Source organism: Nicotiana tabacum, chromosome 8 (assembly GCF_000715075.1).
Source record: "Nicotiana tabacum cultivar K326 chromosome 8, ASM71507v2, whole genome shotgun sequence".
Lineage (NCBI taxonomy): Eukaryota > Viridiplantae > Streptophyta > Magnoliopsida > Solanales > Solanaceae > Nicotiana > Nicotiana tabacum.
The window spans coordinates 201,938,852-201,961,579 of NC_134087.1; the positions used below are offsets into that span (position 1 = coordinate 201,938,852).

The following is a 22,728-nucleotide window of genomic DNA, read 5'->3' on the forward strand; positions in this document are numbered from 1 at the left end:
TACATTCGCAAACGTTGTCCAATTCCACTGCCCAAGAAACAAATTTAGCTCTTCTTCTCCGCAGCTTTCATCAACTGAAACTATAATTGAAAATTCTACAGAAACCGCATTTTTTCTCATCTTTTGGGAGTTCTCAGATCATCACAGTCAATCATGTACAGAATCGCATCTTCTCGCCTCAGCTCTCTTAAGGTCACCCCTATCCCCCCCCCCCCCCAAATATAAAATTATTATATAAAAATTTGTTCATAAAAACTGTATGTCAATGAAAAGGTAAATCTTTTTAGGGTAATAGTTTTCTTGTGCAATTTTTAAGGTAAAAAATTACTGAATAGGTTCTGCGTATATTGTACTCGTTCTTTTTAATAAAAATAAATGTTTTTTTTTAGATTGTTGGATCTCTGGATCTGATATTAGGTCAGTTTTTATCTGCGTTCTGTTGCTTGATTAATCTATTTGTATGGATTTGTTATTGTATTGACTTTTTATTCATGTATGTTAGGTTGGATTTCATTTCTCTGTTTTGCTTCTTTGGATTACAGCTGGGAATTTACTGTACTGCTCTGGGATATACAAAAAGATATCATTTTATGGGTGAAATTGGAATTTTGAAAAGAATTTGGGGGGCGTTTATGAATTAATAGTCTAATAGAGGGAAATTGATAAAAAAAGATCAAGTTTTTATGCTCTCTAAATAGCTCAAATTAGACTATGGTATAGTCTTAGAAGTTATAACGTGGTGCTGGTTTTAGCTTTGTCTTTTGGATAACTAGAGTATATAAGGGAGGGGCGCTCCCATCTGCCTAAGTCTTGGTGGACAGTATTACCCGGTATCCGTATTGGTGGGAGGTAACACGTCCTCGATGGAATAGTCGAGGTGGACGTACCTCGCCTAGACACCACTGTCATTAAAGAAGAAGAATTAATTAATAAGGGAGAGGCACTCCCATTTGCCTAAGTCTTGGTGGGCAGTATTACTTGGTATTCATACTGGTGGGAGAAAACAAGTACCTGATGGAATAGTCGAGGTGCACGCAGCTGGCCTAGACACCACCGTCATTTAGACATAATAAGGGAGGGGTGCTCCAGTGGAAAGTGTTGGGGTTGGAGGGTAACACACTTCGTGTGAGCCCCTCATCCTTCCCCATGTGGTGAGGGATCAAATCCCACCAATGTAATATTCCCCTCCCCGTCCCCCTAAATAGTAATGATTTTTTTTACTAAAACAGAGAGCGCCTTCCAGCCCCCACCTCCAACCTTTGGGTCGGGGGTTCGAGTCACCAACCAAGGGAGTAAAAGTGGGGAAGGATCACTGTTGACTCTTGGGTATATGGGTTGGGTGTAGTATAGATGATGGTTACCATATTCATTAGTAATTAAAAAAGAAAAGAAAGTTGGAGTTGGATTCATACTTTCTCTTTGATTGCTTTTTGATGTAAGGTTTTGCTATCAGCTTCATGAAAATATAACCAATAGTTTGCACATGTTCTGAATGTTTAAAAGCATTTTGTAGGCACGTCAAGTCAACAGGGTCTTGACAAGATTTTCAAGTTCAGCTGCTGTTGCAACCAAGCCATCTGGGGGGCTTTTTAGTTGGCTAACTGGTGAAAAGTCAAGTCAACAGCCTCCTTTGGACTTCCCCCTCAATGATGTTAAACTCTCAACACCATTACCTGATTATGTTGAACCTGGAAAGACCCAGATAACAACTCTCGCCAATGGTCTCAAAGTGGCCTCTGAAACATCAGTGGTATGAGCTACTCTATATTTTTTTTTTTTATATGTATAATCGAATGAATGTTGGATTATCTTTCCTGCAATTTCTAATAATGGTTCTGATTTATTGATCCAGAACCCTGCTGCCTCAATCGGCCTATATGTTGACTGTGGCTCTATTTACGAGACACCAGCTTCATATGGAGCCACACACCTTTTGGAACGCATGGCCTTCAAAAGCACATTGAACAGGAGCCACTTGCGTATTGTACGAGAAATTGAAGCAATTGGTGGTAATGTAACAGCTTCAGCCTCACGAGAGCATATGATCTACACTTACGATGCTTTGAAAACTTATGTACCACAAATGGTGGAGATGCTTGTTGACTGTGTTAGAAATCCTGCATTCCTGGATTGGGAAGTTACCGAACAGGTCTTTCTCTTCTCTGTCATCTTGGTGTTTCCTTGAAACGGCTATCAAACTATTTTTGTGAGAATAATATTCTCCTTTGCAGCTTGAGAAGGTTAAAGCTGAGATTAGTGAGTACTCCAAAAATCCTCAACACTTGCTTTTGGAGGCAGTTCACTCTGCCGGTTACGCTGGTCCATACGGGAATTCTCTGATGGCCACAGAAGCTACAATAAACAGGTTGAATAGCACAGTGCTGGAGGAGTTTGTAGCTGTGAGTGTTAAAACCCAGATCTCCTTCCGCTGAACATCCTGTATCCACTTTTTATCGCGTACTTTTGCGGAGAATGTTTCTTTTTTAAACTGGTTTTCCTTCTTACAGGAGAATTATACTGCTCCTCGGATGGTTCTTGCTGCATCTGGTGTTGAACATGGAGAATTGTTAAAAATTGCAGAACCTCTTCTGTCTGATTTACCTAAGGTGGCTACTTCTGAGGTGCCGAAACCTGTGTATGTCGGAGGAGATTACCGCCGTCAAGGTGATGCAGAGGTGTGTCTCTGATATGTCTCTTTTATTCCCTCTCTCTCTCTCCCTCCCTCTCTCTCCCTCCCTCTCTCTCTCTCTCTCTCTCTCCCTCCCCCTCTCTCTCTCTCGCCCTCCCTTCCTCCCTCCCTCCCTCTCTCTCTCTCTCCCCTCCCTCTTTACATACGTGTTGAGTTATGTGTCTAACATTTTCCTATGCCCCCTCTGACCCCAGATGACCCATTTTGCCCTTGCTTTTGAAGTTCCTGGTGGCTGGATGTCTGAAAAGGAGTCAATGACTTTAACAGTTCTTCAGGTACTTAAGTTTCAATTAAACTGTTGACTCTTTACTGTTTGGATTGCAAGATTTTCGTTTAGTTTGTTTGTGGAGTCTTGTCATATTTTGGTAATATTCAGTTTGTTTAGAGGTGTCAGTCAAAGTGGTATTGTTTTTTAACAGTTGGTTTATTGACCCTTTAAGGAGTAGGATTGGTCATTAGAGCTTATAAATAACATTCTAATGCTAACAAGATAATATCTGATTCAACATTTTTTTGCTTCTTAAGATTGAGTAATGCAATTCCAGCCGTAAACATAGAACAGATTCCTACAGTTTGCTTTTTCTTCCCTTCTTCCTTTAATTTCCATTGAGTTTCTAGTCTCTTCTAAGCTTAAATCTTATCAAGTCATTACCCATTTGTAAAACCCCTTAGCACAACGACCACCTCTCATTTCGCGCTACTTTACCTTCAGCCCTATAAAATGCGGCTTATCTTTTCCTTAATGATTACAGGAGGAAAACTTCATGTGTATTTGAAATCTATTAATATAATTTCATAAATTTCGACAAACTTGTAGGGAATGTATTCATGAATGTCTCCATTCATCAATCTGAAAAAGAGAATTTATGCTCATATGTTAGTCTGTGCTTGGAAGAAGATTACTTGGTATTACACATTTAATCAGGAACTAAGGAATTTAATTAGTTACATGTATAATGAATTAGAAGATTAGAAAAACTTGCTTTTTTTATGCTTTGATAGTTTAGAACATTGACAAGAGGGGTTGCTCTGATGGTAAGCAACCTCCACTTCCAACCAAGAGGTTGTGAGTTCGAGTCTCCCCAAGAGCAAGGTGGGAAGTTCTTGGAGGGAAGGATGCCGAGGGTCTATTGGAAACAACCTCTCTATCCAGGGTAAGGGTAAGGTCTGCGTACACACTACCCTCCCCAGACCCCACTAAGTGGGATTATATTGGGTTGTTGTTATTATTGTTGTTGATAGTTTAGAACATTCCTCTGATTTTGCTGTCTGATTTTCCTTGTTTGTCTGTGGTGGGATGTGGTTTTGGAGTGGAAATATTAATTTTGAGGATTTAACAGATGCTTATGGGAGGAGGTGGATCTTTCTCAGCTGGAGGTCCTGGAAAAGGGATGTACTCAAGATTATGTAAGCTTTTATCATATATTTTACTTTTCTTGTATAATTTCAATATTTCATAAATGATAGCTCCAATAAGGGTCTATCGGAAACAACCACTCTTCCTTCATATGGTAGAGGTAATGTCTGCGTAGATACTACCCTCCCTAGACCCCAATAAGGCTCTTCAAAACTTGAAATACATATCATACAGCTTCAAGCTATCCAAAAGTTCTGCCCAAATGAAAGAGCTCTTTCAAGCTCCAGATTGACTTCTCGATGCTCTCAAAAGCCCCCCAATTTTTGTGTTCCTATCGACTGAAAACACAGAGTAGATTCACTTAGATAGCGTTTGGACCTAGATTTGATTGAAACTTGAAAACAGAGTTTTTTGAAGTTGCGTTGACAAATAATTTTTGAAAGTTGAAGTTATGTTTGGACATGCATTTTATTTGAAGAAAAGTTGAAGTTTTGTGAGTGGAAAAAAAATTAACGTAAAAACTGGTTTGAAATTTTTTGATTTTTTTTCTTTCTAAAACATGATCATATTTCATAAACAAACAATGATTTCAATTTTTATTTTTGAAAAAATGAAGCCAAAATCTATGGCCAAACGGGAGCTTAATCACTTCCAAGTTTTCTTTCTACTTCGTCCAAATACAACCAGATCGAAGTTAACATGCTGCTGTATGCAATTTGTGGCTTCTATGGAACTAAAAAATGTACACTTTGTCCAAAGACAACCCTGTAATCTTCGTCAATCATAATGTTCACCTTATATTGGCAGACGATTGACGACTTGGATTTTGGCACTGCTGATTTCACCAAAACTTCTTTTTTGGGATCATTGAGAGCCTTTCAGTTCGACGGCCATCTTCAGCTCTATATTCAACTTTTTGAAGACACCAACATTCCTGGCTACTTCTCCGTAGTCCCATCATGATTTAGAGAAGATCTCATTCTCTGAGTTCCATCCCTTTTTTGCCTTTTCAATTCAGTTTTCTGGCCTTTCTTTGGTGCTACTGTTGTCGTCTTCCCCTTGTTGTCCTTCCATTCTTTAGTTTTTTTCTCTCAAAAGAGATGTCAAGTAATTTCCCGAACATAACCCAGACCGAGTGATGAATCTCTGCATCAATTGCAAGCGAGTCTCAATTCACAAGTCTCCCTTTGATTGCAAGTTGTTCACAGTTCACTCTAAATGTCGCTGTCAACTGAGCAACAATGTCCTCTTGAATACTTATAAGAAAAATATAAAATAAAATACTGTCCTCATAAGCACACCTGCATTAGGTAGGGGTAAGGTCTGCGTACAAACTACCCTCCCTAGACCCCACCTGTTGGGATCAAATTGGGTTTGTTGTTGTTGTTACTGTCCTCATAAGCACTATCGTGTAGGCCAGGTGACATTGCTGCAACTCCTTTTTGTCCTCTAGCGGCAGAATTGTTGGCCTTTCTTTGGTGCTACTGTTATCGTCTTCCCCCTATTGTCCTTCCCATCCCTTCGTTTTTTTCCTCATAAACTTCAAAAGAGATGTCAAGAAATTCCCGAACATTTTCTGAACCCAGTCCGAGTGATGAATCTCTGCATCAATTGCAAGTTAGTCTCAATTCACAAGTCTCCCTTCTATTGCAAGTGGTCCGTAGTTCATACTAAATGTTGCTGTCAACTGAGCAACAATGTACTTATAAAAAATTATCAAATAAAATACTGTCCTCATGAACACTATCCTGTAGGCCAGGTGACCTCCTGCTGCAACTCCTTTCTGTCCTATCATAACTCTTCTCCTCTCCCCCCCCCCCCCCAAAAAAAAAAACAACCCACATACTCTATTGACTCATTGTCATTGTGTTTATTTTGGCTGGTTCCTTCTGTCAAGATACCACTGCAACATGGTTCCTCAAAAGTTTCTGAGACCGACACCTCAAAGGTGGCATCGTCTCCCTTGTTTACACTATTGTGTTTGTCCATCTTTAAAATTGTCAGAAAGATGGATTGGGACTCCATTGTGTCTTCTTCTTATGGAGTCTTGTCGACATAGTCTGTGCTGTTTCCATAGACAAGCGTGTTTCCATTTGCTTAAACAAAGGATGCATATCCAATAGGCAATCACAAGTTGTTAAATTATACTCAATTGTTTGGCAATATTTTGATAATCAGATGGATATATACTGGTTTACTATTCTGCCCAAAAATTGAGAGTTGTATTTTTACTCGCCTAGTGATGGAAATGTGATTTTCTCCTAATTTTCATATTCACGTGCTTATTTGATTTTTCCACAATGATGAGCAGATCTTCGTGTCTTGAATCAGTACCCTCAGATTCAAGCATTCTCTGCATTCAGCAGCATTTATAATGACACCGGATTATTTGGAATTCAAGCAACTACGGTAAACACCTATGTAGATGCTCTCATTATTGCTTATCTATCCCGATCTTTGTTTCATGCAAAGATGCAATGCTGTCAATTCCTATGCATTCTTCATAGTAAATGTTTAATCTGGTAATTTAAGGTTGTTTCTCTCTCTTAGACATCAATTTCATTCAGATCCTTTTCCTTCTTTTCCCCTCCTAGCTTTCAGGATAGGGTAGTATTTTCATTTGAATTATGTCGTCATTATGTGTGACTTGATATTTCCAGGTCTTAATGTGACTAACTACATTCTATGCCCAATACATATCTGTGTTGCTAGGTTCTGTCTCTTTAATTTGACCAACTACATCCAGTGTCTAGTACATGTTGACGGGCGAAAAGAGGTTTTTTCTTTCGAAAGTTCATTTTTCTTGTCAAGAGTCTCTTTTTGGTTTATTTACCAAACAATACTTTTTATTTAAGTTCCAGTTTTCTCTACCAAAAGCGACATGAACCACTTGAGACTGTTCTGCGAGAAATGTTTCTTCACGATTAATAAGAAACCGTCAACTGAAAATGTAGGTTAGGGGTCTAGATTGCTGAAAATCAGTCTTCGGAGTGAACATTGTGCCTCTGGTCTAAATTGTCTTTTAAGTGTGAGCTAACTAGAAGTGCGTTTGAGACACTGGATATAGAAGTGTCATGGTCTTACACCAGGAATGCGCAGGCATAGGGTTTTCCAAACTATGTTCATATTACCCAAAAGTGCAGATATTGACAGGGTTATCCTTCATAGCTGTTTTATTGCTATCAGGTAGCTGTTTCCTCCACGATTTAACTGGACCATACTGCACACATAAATTTTGTTTTGTGAAAATGAATTGAACCCTTGATTCTCTATTGTTTTGCTATGTGGGTGACTTGGTGATTCATGTTATGTTACTTCTGCATGAAATAGTGACTTCTAAACTGTAAATCTTTCTTTCTTTTGGGTGTTTGTGTTATCAGACCTCTGATTTTGGGCCACAAGCTGTTGATTTAGCAGTTAAGGAGCTTATCGCAATAGCAAACCCTGGAGAAGGTTTGAATTATAATTCTGAACTTTTACTTTGCTTTCCCTGAATCTCTGTTAAGTTTTCTACCTAATTTTCTTACCTCTGAGAGGAAGGATTGTACTTCTTTCAAGTTAAAGAACTCTACTGATGTATCAATGCATTTATTCCATCTCCATTTTCCTGTTACTGATTGTTATTTGGTGGCCTTTGCTTCTACTCGTTTCATGCAGTTGATCAGGTACAGCTAGACCGAGCTAAACAGTCAACAAAGTCTGCCATTCTGATGAATTTGGAATCTCGGGTATGTAACACTAGCACAGACTCCTAGATTGCTTTGGCTTGTATTTGCAGGACGTATTGTTGTAAAATATATGTGCTTACTGCTGATGTCTGACTTGTAGATGGTTGCATCAGAAGATATTGGCAGACAACTTTTGACATATGGAGAGAGGTAAACACTTGTTTCTAATGTTTACTTTGCTGACTTAATTATTTAAAGAAATTTGCTGTTTTGGATCGAGTTCTCTTGAAGTCTTTTTGCAGTTGTCAATGTTATGTTATGTTGAATCTGAGAAACTGATGCTGCCTAATAAATAGATTGGACGGTGTACCTTGATCCTTCCATTGAACAGGCTAAGCAAAAAATCTCCCATCCCATTATATCCCTTTCAAGAAAATCTGAGGGAACTTGTTTGTTTTCTATATATTGAAAAATTCAACATCCATACAGAGAGCCATTTTTCCTTGGGTTGGGAGGTTTTCAGATGGCCTGATTATTTATTATTATAATCAAAGATGAGTTGTGTTTGACTGTAAGAGACCAAAATGATTACTAGTTTTATTTAGTTTGTTACCAAGATAAGATTTAATGTATTCCTCCCCTCGTCCCAAAAATGATTTTTTTGAGAGATATAGACCAACTTTCTTTCTATGCGCATCCAATGAAGCGACTTCTGTAAAGTGAGACGTAGAAATTTCATGTATCATTTTGAGTAGGATGTGAAGTACTTAGGTTTTTTCACTTTCCGTTATATTTTTTCTCCCCGTGATCTATGATCATTGCACCTCTCACCCAATTGTTTAGTGGAAATCGACGAGAGTTAGTACTTAAGTTTTTCTATGCCTATTGCTTCTGGATCCTCAGGAAACCAGTGGAGCATTTCTTGAAAGCTATTGATGCAGTTTCAGCAAAGGATATTGCTTCCGTTGCACAGAAGCTAATTTCGTCGCCTCTGACCATGGCATCCTACGGAGATGGTAAATCCTTTTTCAGTTATTAGTTTTCTTTGAATCTTTGAAGGGAGCCTTGGCGTAACTGGTAAAGTTGCTGCCATGTGACTAGGAGGTCACGGGTTCGAGCCGTGGAAACAGCCTCTTGCAGAAATGCAGGGTAAGGCTGCGTAGGACCCCTGTGGTCCGGCCCTTCGCCGGACCCCGCGCATAGCGGGAGCTAGTGCACCGGGCTGCCCTTTAGTTTTCTTTGAATCTTTATTTGATCCTTTTTCTCCTTTGGTTTGCTCATTTTACTTCAAAATCGCAGTTCTTTCCCTCCCGAGTTACGATGCAGTCAGCAACAGGTTCCATTCCAAATAAAACATTTTCAACTACAAAGTACGATCAAGATTTTCGTGCTATTATTTTTTTAGCTATTTCTAAATTTTAGCGTGCGGCGGTAATTTGTGAAAAATAAAGGAGGTTACATACTATAGATAAATCAGCTCTGTCAAGCTTTGATAAGCAGCATTTTGGCACATGATTTTTGTGTATAAAGTAAGTAATTTATTCAGCTTTCTTCAGTGTTTGACTACATGATATTAGAGATATTACTGCTGCATGTTTTGAAATGCTAACAAGGATTGAAATTCTAACATGGATTCATAATATCTCATTTTTAGATATAGAATTGTAGACAACTAAGTGTGTTCGGACTATATGGTTGCACTCATTTCACCTTTAAATTTATAATATCTCTTTTTTAGATATAGAATTATAAATTACCAAATATAGGAATTTATCTATTAAAGCCACCTCAGTATTCCCTAATTTTCTTAAATAAGAAACTAAGTCCATATTTCCAATTTAAATACCCAGTCTCGGTCCTAATCAAGACAATTAATACACATGATAGGCAGAAACAGTACAATTAAAGGCATGATGTGAATCTAAGTCTACCCGGACATATCATGAAATATAGCTATGTACAGAAAGATAACAACTTAGTATAACAACAAGAATGGTATAACGCGGCGCGAATTCGGATATAGTCGGGTTACAATGTGGACACCGGATGGGAAACCAAGAAAAAAGAAAGAAGAAACAAAAATCTGAGAAGGTTCAGAAAAGATGCAATGTTTCGTTTTGACCCACGCAGGATTATAAAATAAGATACTGTTCTTATACTAATTGATCGACTGGTCAAAATAATTTTGGTGTCGCAAAATAAAGAGAAAAAATTAGTTGACATAGCCACTTTTAACCCCGACTATTAGAGTTTAACCTTTATTTAAAAAAGCTATTAGCATTTAGCCATTCCTTTCACACGGAAAAATATTTGGATAAAAGTACCCCTACCTAAAGCATGGAACAAGCAATCGTTGCTGGATTTCAGTGCTTTGACAAGTAGAATTCCAACATATTATAGTGGAGTTCGAAAATACCCTATAGGTGAAACCCCAATATCATATGCTAGAATTTAGAGGTTTTTTTATATTCTTTCTTTTAGATTTCACTTGTATTTTTTGTGTAAAGAAAAGAAAGTGTCAAATGGAATTTTTTGGTACCCTCTTGGTAACTTAATATTGAAATCACCTTATTACCCACCTTAGCTTTTAAGTATAGTGATAAAGATTTGGAACTGGACAGCAGAGTTCATTTACTAATATATAGATTATAATAAAAATATATTACTTAATAGTATTCATGTGAATGTTAGAAAAGAATTATACTCACGGATAAGAATACACGCACAACAAAGTAGTACTAACAAAGATAAAAATATCGAACAGCTATTTTATTTGAGTCTAGGACACAGTTTGAGGTGATGTGTTGAATGGATTGTGAACTAGGACACCAGATGTAACAATTTCATTATAAAATCTTCCTACTCCATACGGCAACAATAACAACAATAATAATAATAAGTATTCCTTTTTTTTTTTTGGATTTATCTGTGTCATACTATACTTTTTTCTTTTAGCTCCGGGAATACAACTTCTGAACTAAGCTTCCGCTATGCGCGGGGTCCGGGGAGGGACGGACCACCAGGGTCTATCATACGCAGCCTTACCCTGCATTTATGCAAGATGTTATTTCCATGACTCGAACCTATGACCTCCTGATCACATGTCAACAACTTCTGAACATAAAGGTTAAACGTTATGCATTTACATGTCTGATAAACAACACGCCAATGAATGATGTCCACACATTTTCACAATTGGGCTTTGTTGCTGATCATCTGTTTCTCTTCCTAATTAGAAATGATACAACAAAGGTATTACTGTTTGCTAGTAGTGTGCTTAATCCTCTCTCAGAATAAGTCTGTATTCAAGCCCTTTCTTATGGGAAGAGTATAATTATGCAATATTTACAAATGAACACAGAAGTCATACTCTGTACATGTTTACACAATGTTGAAGGACTCTTCAACTGTTTTTTTCTATTCATAATCCCTTGATGTTCACTCTGAAGCACAGATTCAAAGATATAAGACTCTTTCTGACCTTATTTAAGCAGTGGTCTTCTGTACAAGGTAGCTGCTGCTGATGAGTTTGCGATTAGCAGGCACGTGCCTCGGTCAGTTGCCTGGTAACAGGTCCACAACCATCTGATACTTTCAAGGATGCAAAGAGGCAGGATAATCTAGCTATCATCGGCTGTGTTCTTGCTATTCGAGGCACAAGGGCCAGTTCCTTACCGCGACTATCATCAGAAGAACTATGATAGCCTTCGAGATCTGCTTTAGTGATCAATACAGCATCACCAGAGAGCGCAGAAGATGCCACTCTTTGCTGCTTGAATTCTTGAACAGCCTGTTTAACGTAGATATATTAACGTGCAGATAAATATCCTATGTTGCACCAGTGGAGCAGGTAATTAACTCAAAGATTCTTGTTTACCTTCCATTGAGAAGGAGCCAATAAAACTCGAGGTCTTCTGGAGCGGACGAATTCAAGGGCAGCACGAGGAGTCATGTGCTTATATTCCACCTAAATTAGTGAATGTATCAACCTTTTACACAATCCAAAGATCGCTAAAAGTTTTGGAAGTAAAATTACTCCCTCGGTCCCATTTTATGTGATGCTTTGAATAGACACGGGGTTTAAGAAAGAAGGAAAAACTCTAGAAACTTCTGGTCTAAAATAAGTCATAGATATTTGCGTGGCTATAAATCAGCTTATTAAGGGTAAAATGGGAAATTTAAAGTCAAGTTATTTCTTAATATAGAAAGGCATCGTTGATATATTAAGACAGAGGGAGTACTAAATTAGCTTGCCTGGAAAGCATTATCCACACAGAAAACAAATGGCTTTATATTAGGTAAAGGAACCTACCAAATAGCAAAGCACAACGGTTGTGCTCCTTCCCCTTCCGGCTTTGCAATGTACATACGTAGTCTGGCCAATGGACGCATTCCCTGCAACAGAGAAGCAAAGAAGTGAGGAAGGGCCACAGTATAACATAGAAGACATAAACGACAATCACTCACTGTGAATAAAATCTACTGCTCGATTTATATCCACGAAAGAGGGTGCAAAAAGATAATCTCTGGTAGGAATAACGAGATGGTCTATCCCATGGGCCTGAAATCACAGAGGTAAAGAGATGTAAATACACCTAAAGAAATAAAACTATGAATAATGACAACTCTTTTGACTTTTTCCCTCAACAAAGCAAGTCCTCTACATGCTTCAACTGGAAACACATTTATGCGACCCATTATCAACTATACCAAATTAAGTTGGAAAAGAAAGAATCAAACAAATTGCAAAGGTTATCATTGAATTTCTCGGAGATGTCGACCTCTACAGTGCAATGTAGGTTCAGGAATGGGAGGAAGGAAAGAAGCTGCTTCATCTCTTTGTGTAACACAACAAGAAGGTGGTGGAACCCTCGGTGGATACTGGGATATCAGAAGAGAGAAACACTTACTGATTGATACTGAACGAGATCAGAAAAGCCTCAAGGATAGAAATTCTTACTATCTACCAATAGAGGATGCATCTAAATGTCATTATGGATATTCAGAGCAACTCCCTGAAGATTGTATCGTGTCATTGGCAACAAAGAATGCTTCTTTTTTGGGGCAAATAACACAATACTAACTTCAGACTTCAGACTAAAAACAAAAAATGATAACTTGCAATATGCACACACAAACTATAACAAAAATGCTCCATAGCAATTCATAACTGAGCTATATAAGAAACGAACCCTAGCCTTAAAGCTTAAAGGACAAAGTACCAGTTATATAAGGAGTATCGATAGCTATCCAATTAAAGATACTTGATTACAAATTACAATAATCAAATACAGAAAAATGGATGATATTCTATAGAGATATCACTCACATGGTACAATGATGATGGTACCAAAGTTTCATAAGGTTCATTCAGTGTTATTACACCACCAACGCCAAGCTGCTTCAACCGAGGGACATCCGAGGGAAATGGAACTGCTCCAAGGAGGAGAAACTGGATAAACCAAGAAACAAAGTCACAAATGCATACAACCTTAACATACTAAGCTTAGTATATTCTTTTTTGGGGGGTCGGGAGCAGGGGGAGGCAACGTCCTTACTTCTTCAGAGTTGCGAAGGGCAAACAACTAAAAACTAGGAAGAGACATTCAGCATGACTTGTCATATTACAAGCTTCAACAGTCTTATTACACATTAAACTTCTCGTTTAATTTTTAATGAGAAACTTTTAAAGTCAAACAAATGTTACGTTTAAGACCACAAACTTCAGAAGTCTTACTACACATTAAACTTTTCATTTTATCCTAAATGAGAAGCTTTTATAGTCACACAAATATTATGTTTAAAGCCTTAATACACATTAAACTTCTCATTTTTATCCTTAATGAGAACTATTTTTAGACACCAATATTAAGTTTAAGACCTTCCATATTAAACTTTTCATTGTACTCTTAATGAGAAGTATTTATAGTTATACAAATATTATGTTTAAAACTGACCACAAGCTTCAAAAGCCTTACAGCCTCACAAATGTTAACGACATATCTAAAACCACAAGTTTATTTCAAAAAGTATTCCTTTTTTTCTTAAATCCTGTTTGCAAGAGTCAACCTATGTCATATAGATTATCTCACTCTGTTCCATTTTAAGTGATGGACTTTTTGTTTATCTGTACCAACTTGAATGATACTACCTTCGTCTCGAATTATATGTAGTGTTTCTCTTTTATGCACCCTTTAAGAAACATTAATGAGGGGTTTTAGACTGTTTTATCCTTATTTATGGTCTTAAGCTATGATCTCTCTTCGTTCAATAGCAGTTACTATTAAGGGTAAAATAGGAAAAATATAATTTATTTTACATTTAACTTCTAAAATGACAAATAATTTATGATTAACTATTTCTAGAAATCACAGATATATAGTTTGAGATGGGGAGTAACTCACAAGATAACATATTTAAAATCATAAGTTTCAACTTTTTAGTTTTTTCTTAAACTCTGTGCAGAGCAAACTATGTCACATATATTGTAACGAAGCGCAGGAAGAAGTTAAACCTGATCAATTTGATCCCACCATCTGAACTCCGATTGAATTTTGTTGCGGAAAACATTGTATAAAAGGGTCGGGTAAAAAAGGATCCGAGCCCCGGCTCCGACCAACGCTCTTTTAGCATCAACACCAACAACAATCAACCGTTTCTCAGTATTTACACAATTGCCATCACTTTCCATTAACGACTCATCCAAATCCACTATCTTCATTTCCACTAATAAACTGATCAGAACAGCTAAAGATCAAACACTAAATTGATCCAATCGAAAACTTGTGGGGTAATTTGGTGATTATTGGAAATAGAGGACTCGATAAGAGAGAGTTGTACGGATCATTGATCGTGTTTTTTGAGAAGAAAAAGGATCAAAGAGCAGGCGATAGTCAAAAGTGTGGAAAAGAAGAGACAGTGGAAAAATTGATAATTTAGGCCTGGAATTAAGGATATTTACAGAAATAGACAGATTAGGAACTGTCACGTGACTTGCATGTGACTATGAGGAATTGACAAGTAGATAGATAAGAGAAGTAAAATTAATTTTTAAGAGAATTAAGAATAATATCCTTATTATCAAGAGTAATTTTATTTTGTGTCTCACACAACTTACATTAGTTGTGTGAGGGCTCTTTGTGTAAGTTGTGTGAGGGCTCTTTTTATCTCACATATTTGTGGACTCATATCTTACACATCTGGGTCCACAAAATTCTGGGACCACACAGTTGTGAGACAAAAAAAAGGCCTCACACAACTATTGTCGGTTGTGTGAGGCGCAAAATAAAATTTTTCTTATTATCATGAGAAACTTGCGGCCATTATTTGTGGCCAATGGGTCAAGTCAAAGTCTTGGAACACCTTGGTTTGTGTGTAGACCGAAATGGTCTCGCGAAGCCGGTCAACGGTAGCCTAAGATAAAGTCAAAATTATGAGAAGGGTGCGAGAAGTTTTGTGCAAGATGAGGTCGCTTTGCTTCGTAGACAAAGCTCGTTCCGTACTTTACTTACGATGGAGCTGCACAGGGTAGTTCCAGTAAGAGAGAAAGTTTAATTGATAAGGGCATTCTTTGAATGGAGGAATTGCTTTGGGAAGATCTTCCAATCTTTTTACAATTACAGTTCAATACGCCGACTCCTTTAAAGGCCGGCGGTCTCGAGTTAACTTTTTGTTAAATTTTGGGATTTTAATAAAAATCGAAGTTTTATTAGTTGGAATTGATTTTTATAATTTTATTGACTTATTTATGAGTTGTTAATAGGGCAAGAAAAAAGATCAAATTCATTAGTATTTTTTCATTATAAGTAGTTAATAGGAGAATAGGAAAAATTAAATTCATTTGTATTGACCGCAAGATATGCATATCATGTTATTCTATTACACATGTTCTTTTAGTTATTTCTTTCAGATCACACGAATCAATTAGTATAAATTTTTAAAACTTAAATAAATATTATTATAATATGTGTGTGATGTATGAAATAAAATATAAATTTGAGTTCAAGTTGGAAAAGAAGAAGCTTTTGGGCCTAAATGGCCTAAACTGTTGTCAGATTAGCTCAATACATAGTACAAAAATGAAAGGAAAAATAACGTTGTATAATCGCTCTTAAAATAATAGTCGAAAAATATATTTTTTGTATATATTTATATTTTTGTATGTTATATACAAAAAATATATAAATTTTATACATTTTTTCAGCTACCAATAAGCCGTGGGCTAAAAGCGAGGTTTGCCAAATAAATTGTTAGCGGGTTACAACTTACATTGTCGGGCACAACAAACTTACAAACGGATCTTGACACTTGATGGAGCATTACATACATCTGAAGACAACGAGAACAAAAACAAAAATAATCATAATAGTTGAAAACAATGAGTAGCTCAATTTTCAAATATAAATCAAAATATTAAAGCATGTACATAATTAATCTTAAGGGGGTCAGTAAAATATCATCCCATATATTTGGGTCAACCTAATATGCAGATATCAAAACTTTAGATAAATATCTCTACAAACAAAACAATGGAAAAGCGAAATCGGAAATAAAAGACTTTTTTTTGCCAAATGTACATAGGCTCTTCTTATTTGTTTATTATTTCAATTTCGCCTAAGAAGTTAGACGTATATCTTCGCTTGCTAGAAAGAGAACGAATTTATTTGTAGACCGGGACTTCAATCACTCACCAGCTCCCCTATAATTAGATCACCAACTTCCTTAATCTTTCGACATTGGACAATGTCAACCTAGATATATGAAATTTCTTGCTTCTAATAATATTATGAAAATTTCTAATGATAATAATTCATATTAGGTTGACAACCTCTGAAAAAAGAAATAATCAAAAATAAAAGGGGTGGAGTGGAGGAATACAGCATTAGGAGACAAGAGAGCACAACCAGCTTGAAAATTATGATGAATATATTAAAAGAATGAACAAATCTTAAGGAACAAATCAATAATTTGTTTATACATGTTTATATCTGTAATAAAAAAAAAATATACAAAATCAACATGGCCGAAAAGTGACCAAAAAAAAGAAAAGAGAAGAGTAACCCCAAACTATAACAGAAACCAGTCACCTTAAGAACCTGAGCCTGCAAAAGGAGAGTTGATTTCCAAAGAGGATTATAAAAAACAAAGAATGTTTTCTTTCTGAAAAAGAATAATAAATATATAGTATGTGTTGTAAATTATGTTGTTCGGATCCTCCAAACTGCTGTCAGGTATGTCCAAGATCCTCCAAAAGTAATGCCTCTTTTGAGGATTCGACATGCGTGTAGCGACATTTTGAAGGATCGAAGCAACATAGGTTAAAAATCAGCTATAGGGAGAAAAAGGGTATCTTTCATGCTCAAACCAGGGTATTTTTTTGGTCATCACTGCAAGTGAATAAAAGAATATATAGTAGGGTTGAGTCGAGGGTTTATCGGAAACAGTCTCTCTACCTTCACAAGATAGGGGTAAGGCTGCGTATACACTACCCTCCCCAAACCCCACTCGTGGGATTACAACGGGGTTGTTGTTGTTGTTGTTGTTGTTGTATAGTAGGGAGAGCTTTGTTATCCAAGTTTTAGAAGTATGATTCTTGATCATCATGGCAAAGTTCCTTCCTAAGTTTTCGAGAGAAAAGCCTACAAGCATCCATACTAAGATCAATGGCAGCCGAAAGCGAGATAAATAAAGCAGCATCAGCCATAGATTTAACATGTTGCACCCCAACTTGAATCGTCGGAACACTAGTCTTGCCTTCACCTTCCACAGTTGACACCATCACAAATCCGCGAATTGGCGAATTTGAGCTCAGTACAGAGTCTTTTACTGTATTGTCAATGCAAAATTGTCCACCTTTTTTCATGCTCATTGTGCCTTCAGCTATTGGTATAGCAGCACTAGTAAGGCCAGTATCAGTAACAAGTTCAAATTTGTAACCAAGTCCATCAACTGGTCCTCTTTCTCTCCACGCCTCGAGTCGACCCCATGGCTTCCAGCTACTAACAGAGGCGCCATTAGGCCGCAGGATGAGCCATGCACCGGCGTTTGATCGCGAAACACGATCAGAACCCGGAGATGGTACAAATGGTGTGATCATTGATGCTGCTGCAACAGCAGATCCTGAAAGGTCATAGATTATTATCATCCACCCTTTTCTTTCCCTTCCTGTTCTGTCCTTTTCTCCAGAAAATGTCCTCATCCAACCTCTATTGTTTAAGTTAAAATCAGATGGGAGAGATCTGTACAGACACAAATGAGGGAAAACATCAGCTTAGGGACCACTTGTGAACAAAATAAATAACTAGAACAATAAATTTAAGAGTTTAATTTCTGCGCAACAACAGAGTGAAAAAAAGGGTAGCCCGGTGCGCGAAGCATCCCGCGTTAACGCATCAATAGATGATTCCATGGCTCACGCGGAAATAACTGAGTGGCAGTGAATAATTTCTTTATTCCATTAGATTAAGATGACAATATGACATGTAACAACAGGTAGGAGCGGAGCTACAACTGATGATGGCAGAGGCAAACTCAGGCTTTGAAGGTGGCGGGGCACATGAGTAGACTGCTCAACCAGTGCCCCATCAAACTTTTGATCATAAGGCTTCTAAGCAAAATATATGAGTGTTTTCAACATATAAATACATATATACCCATAATTTGGGCTGAGGTTAACAGGATTAGGTGACCACTCTACTGCATAGACGAAGGATGTTCACTATTTCTGTATTCCATCAGATTAAGATGGCATTTAACAACAGACAGAGACAGAGCTACAGTCTATGAAAGATGGTCAGTTGAACGGTCAAATATTACTCTTTAGTTTTTACATATATATTAAATCTTTGATACCTTTTATGAAATTCTTGGCTTTGCAATTGATACAACAGGCGACTAGACAGTAAGGTAGGTAACTTGTTACTTATAACAGGTTAAAATACATTGATAGTAATTTTTTTTTATAAAAAATGTCAGTCTATATAATAAATCCATAAATTGATGCTAAAATAAATGGTGGATCCGAACTAAACAGATAGTCAAAGAAGAATATTAACCAGTTGATAAAGAATTTGGAACCAAATCTTTACACATGGGAAGGGAATCAGTGGTAGTTGCCAATAACAGTTGATGCAGGTTAACTTTTGTCTGTTGATTAAACTAAATCTGCTGACTGTGAATTATCTAATCTCTATTCCAAAACTTAATAAAAAGTTAATTGGTTGGACCGACAATGTGCTCTATAATATAAGGGAATAAAATCCTAAGATATCTTTAATCAACTTTATAATATTTCTACATGCCAAGGGTCAAGACAAAACCTAATAAAGAATTGTCCATTAATAATAACATAATTAAGCAAGTGATTAGTAAATGAGATGATTAATATAGCAAACAGTTGTACAAACGACAAGAGGAAGTCATGGTGTAGATCTAATTGGTATAAGCCTCACCAAAATAAAAAAATAAAAACTATACAGTACAATTTCAACAAACAGTTTAAGTGATTAACTTCTATACACTGCACAAAAACAATAACATACACTATATAGTCGTACAAGTGGAGTCTGAGGAGAGTAATGTGTATGCAGACTTTACCCCTACCTCATAAAAATGGAGAGACTATTTCGGATAGACTCTCAGCTCAAAATAAGTATAATTTCTATATACTGACATTATAAAAAATGTTAAACTATAGATAAATGCAGGTAACTAACTATTTTAAGTAACTTCTCAAAATACTATCATCAAATTATAGGTATTAAGGTAAAATATGCACTGCATTTATTATTTTGGGACATGCAAAGTTTTTTGAGGACAAGTAAAAATAAATGGATGAAGTAATTTTTATACACATAATTTTTACTTTATAAATGACCTAATTATAAAATATTTTTACACTAGTAAGTAGAACTTAAACTCTAATACTACAAGTAAGAGAAAGTAAGGAGTTTAACTAGATTGAGTAAAAGACCTTTTCATTATCACATCAATTAAAGATAAACGGCATATAACTGTTCATAATATGTGAAATTAGTAACGTGAAAATGATTAACTTATAACTGGCAATAAGAAACGAAAAATATTACACTAGAATACTTTAACGTATTATAACAAGTAATCTGCCTTATTTTCAGGTTAATTTTCACTTTCTAACAATTGTAATTATTTTTCAAGTATCTTAAGCCCCTAAAAAATAAATATAAAAATTCTTTAATACTATAAGTTAAGTTAAATCCAGCAAAAAGTGCGTAGTGTTGAAACGAAGACTTACCGTGAACGATTATTCCGATCAGCACTAAACTTGCAGCTAAAAACCGGCTGACTTCTATTCCCCTGAACCTGAAAAACCACCGGGCTACACTCCGGTTCACCACCAAACTGAAAGACAAACCGCGGGTCCGGTTCAGCTCGAACCACCAAATGCAACATTGCCCCCGGTTTTTCTCCCGCAGCTAACTTCATCCACCCGTTCTGGAACACACGCGCCTCCGAATTGGTCCCACTCAAATCAATACTCACCTGAACAGAACCAATCAACTTCCCCGAACTAACCCCGCACGTGTGACCCATACGTCCAGTAAAAACAGACACGTGTAAAGTAACTGGTTTGGCAGACAGACGGCGGAGAGCGACGGCGTCGAGGTGGAAACCGGCGGCGACGGCGGAGGAGTCTGGGGGAGTGGGGTCAGTGGATGCGGGGGAGAGGGGCAGAACGGTAATTTGGGAAGGGAAGCTTTTGAGCTTGAGTTTTGCGTAACTGGGAGTTGTGGATGGGTGGATTGCGTGATGACCAGATGGTTTTGTTGCTGCTAATGGCAGTTTAAGAGCTAATGATTCGATTATTAAACGAACAAAAGGAGATGGATCCATTGTAATTAACTTGTTTTCTTGTTTAATTTTGTTTCTTTGGTTTGGTGAACAGAAGTTTGAGGAGAGGAATGGATGAAAATGGCAATAGTAGTATGGAGCTTGGGAAACATTTATAATTTCTGCAGTGGATGCATGTAAAGTTATATATTTGCTAACACCCCCCCCCCCCCCCCCCACTCTCACCCCTGGCTTCTTGTTGTATCTAAATTTTTTCTTTAATTTTTAAGTTAAGTTGATTAAAATTATTTGTAATCGTATATATCGTCTACTATTAGCCACGATATGATTTTCATATGACAACGTACTCTACTTGGGTCGTTTGGTATGATTGACAAACAAAAATAATTCTAGGATAAAAATTTATAATTATCTTATTTTTATTTGGTTATTAATTCTAAAGTTGACAATCCCAGGATTTATACAACATACTAAATAGTTAATACTAAGAAATAATACTCGGATAATTAATCACAACATAACTTAACTCAGTATAATTAATTTTATTATAATTAATCTCAGTATGACATATTTTCAGACCAAACGACCCCTTACGGTACTATTAACAAGTCTCAAACTTTTGTTTTATTATACCCCCTCTGTTTAATTTGAATTATGCGAAACTTATTTAACTGAGTTTGAGTTTCAATATGTCAATAATATTTACGTGGTTATAAAATTTTAGAAATTTGGAGTATTTACTATAAAATGCAAAGTTTAAATATTATTTTTAAATTTAAAAAAAGATTATTCTTTTCTGAACATACAAAAATTCGGTCATATAAGTTGGAATTGATGAAGTTATATTTTTAATATTTTTAAAGTGATTGATTAGTATTTTTGTGGTAAATATTTACTTGCACCCAGTAGTTACATCAAATATTATAAAGTGATAGAAGTTTATACTGCAAATGCCTTCATGTATTTAATTAGCCAAAGTTATAGAGCTTAATTGAACTTTCAGACTCCAAAAATAACATGTCTTGATTTCACTTTATTTATCTTTGCTTGTATTTAACCGGAATAATCTTGGAAAATATTGACCATTAATTTTAAATTTTGATTGCAGCAGCTTCTAGTTATAATATAAAGTACATATTAGAAATTGAGCACCAAACGAATCGGTGCATTATGAGGATCATGAATATTTTTCCTATAATACCAATAATTAAAAGTAAATTAATGTTTTCTCAACCAATATAAGCTTATTTAAGATACAATAATTAAAATTGAATGTGTTATTAGAGATTCTTCCAAATTTAATGATTATATAGCAACTGCGCAAGTATCTAGTGAATATATGGAATATTTCTTCATAGGCATTTGATTTTTGACTAAATAATTTATCCCCTCAAATTAATAATGGCTAATGATTAATTTTCTCTAAAGTCTCAACGATTCTCCACCTAAAAAAACAGTTGGTAAACATAGAATTAGGATATTGGGCATTATTTTAAAAATGCACAGCAGTTCAATCATTATTTTTGCACAAAAAACTTAATGACATTTGAATAACTCAGTGCACAAATTTTCCTTAGTCGTACAAGAACAATATATGAAGATGTTTGTACTCAAGTACTTACTAAGTACTAATCCTTAATTTCTTATACCTTAAGCTTAGGGGTCTAATTATATTATCTTAAACTTAAAGATCTAATTGGCATTTGAATAATTCATAGAGTGGCCATGAATACCATATGACCATAATTGTGGCGGCATTAAATAATATTACATTTGAAAAAAGAATTGCTGAAGTTTAAAAACAATATATATATCTCCACTTAAAATTTAATATTAACTTATTGTCACGACCTTGGTTCGCCCTCCGTGAACCATCGTGACGGCACCTAGTCTCTACGACTAGGTAAGCCTAAGATGCGGAAGATAAACCAAATTTGCGGAAGAAAATAATTTAAAACAGAAATAGAGTAATACAACAACGTTTAAAAGTGCCGCTCGACATACACAATACTAACTCTTAAAACCAATACACTTTTCCAAAACCCGGAAACTCATGAATCACAAGCTACGAATATAATAAAAATGCTCTAACTCCGGAATATCTACATCAACAGAAGAAAATAGAAGGACTATCACTATAAGATAGAATGGAAAGGGACTCCTCGGTCTGCGAACGCGGCAGATAT

The 22,728-nt window shown here is 36.2% G+C and overlaps 3 protein-coding genes across 4 annotated transcripts; 1 reads left to right on the forward strand and 2 right to left on the reverse strand.

Moving 5' to 3' along the window:
• On the forward strand, positions 1-9,269 carry LOC107794790 (mitochondrial-processing peptidase subunit alpha). Its single transcript, XM_016617319.2, has 13 exons — positions 1-192; positions 1,514-1,750; positions 1,853-2,149; positions 2,232-2,399; positions 2,508-2,675; positions 2,884-2,964; positions 4,030-4,096; positions 6,358-6,455; positions 7,427-7,499; positions 7,704-7,774; positions 7,875-7,924; positions 8,618-8,730; positions 9,014-9,269. The coding sequence occupies exons 1-13, from the start codon at positions 154-156 to the stop codon at positions 9,064-9,066; spliced, it is 1,515 nt and encodes a 504-aa protein (XP_016472805.1). The 5' UTR covers positions 1-153; the 3' UTR covers positions 9,067-9,269.
• Positions 9,270-10,604: 1,335 nt separating this feature from the next.
• Positions 10,605-14,612, reverse strand: LOC107794789 (phosphatidylglycerophosphate phosphatase PTPMT2). Of its 2 annotated transcripts, XR_001649989.2 has the most exons (7): positions 14,229-14,612; positions 13,044-13,166; positions 12,182-12,275; positions 12,027-12,109; positions 11,592-11,681; positions 11,196-11,504; positions 10,605-10,760 (listed from the first exon to the last, which is right to left on the reverse strand). XR_001649989.2 is itself a non-coding variant. In XM_016617318.2 (6 exons), the coding sequence occupies exons 1-6, from the start codon at positions 14,433-14,435 to the stop codon at positions 11,250-11,252; spliced, it is 852 nt and encodes a 283-aa protein (XP_016472804.1). In that variant the 5' UTR covers positions 14,436-14,612; the 3' UTR covers positions 10,836-11,249. The 2 variants fall into 2 exon arrangements, 1 of the variants encoding a protein (XP_016472804.1); XM_016617318.2 differs by lacking the exon at positions 10,605-10,760 and having other exon boundaries at positions 10,836-11,504.
• A 2,009-nt stretch (positions 14,613-16,621) lies between these two features.
• Positions 16,622-20,680, reverse strand: LOC107794788 (uncharacterized). Its single transcript, XM_016617317.1, has 2 exons — positions 19,986-20,680; positions 16,622-17,952 (listed from the first exon to the last, which is right to left on the reverse strand). Exons 1-2 carry the CDS (start codon positions 20,582-20,584, stop codon positions 17,292-17,294), a joined length of 1,260 nt encoding a protein of 419 aa, XP_016472803.1. The 5' UTR covers positions 20,585-20,680; the 3' UTR covers positions 16,622-17,291.
• Between the last annotated feature and the right edge of the window lie 2,048 nt (positions 20,681-22,728).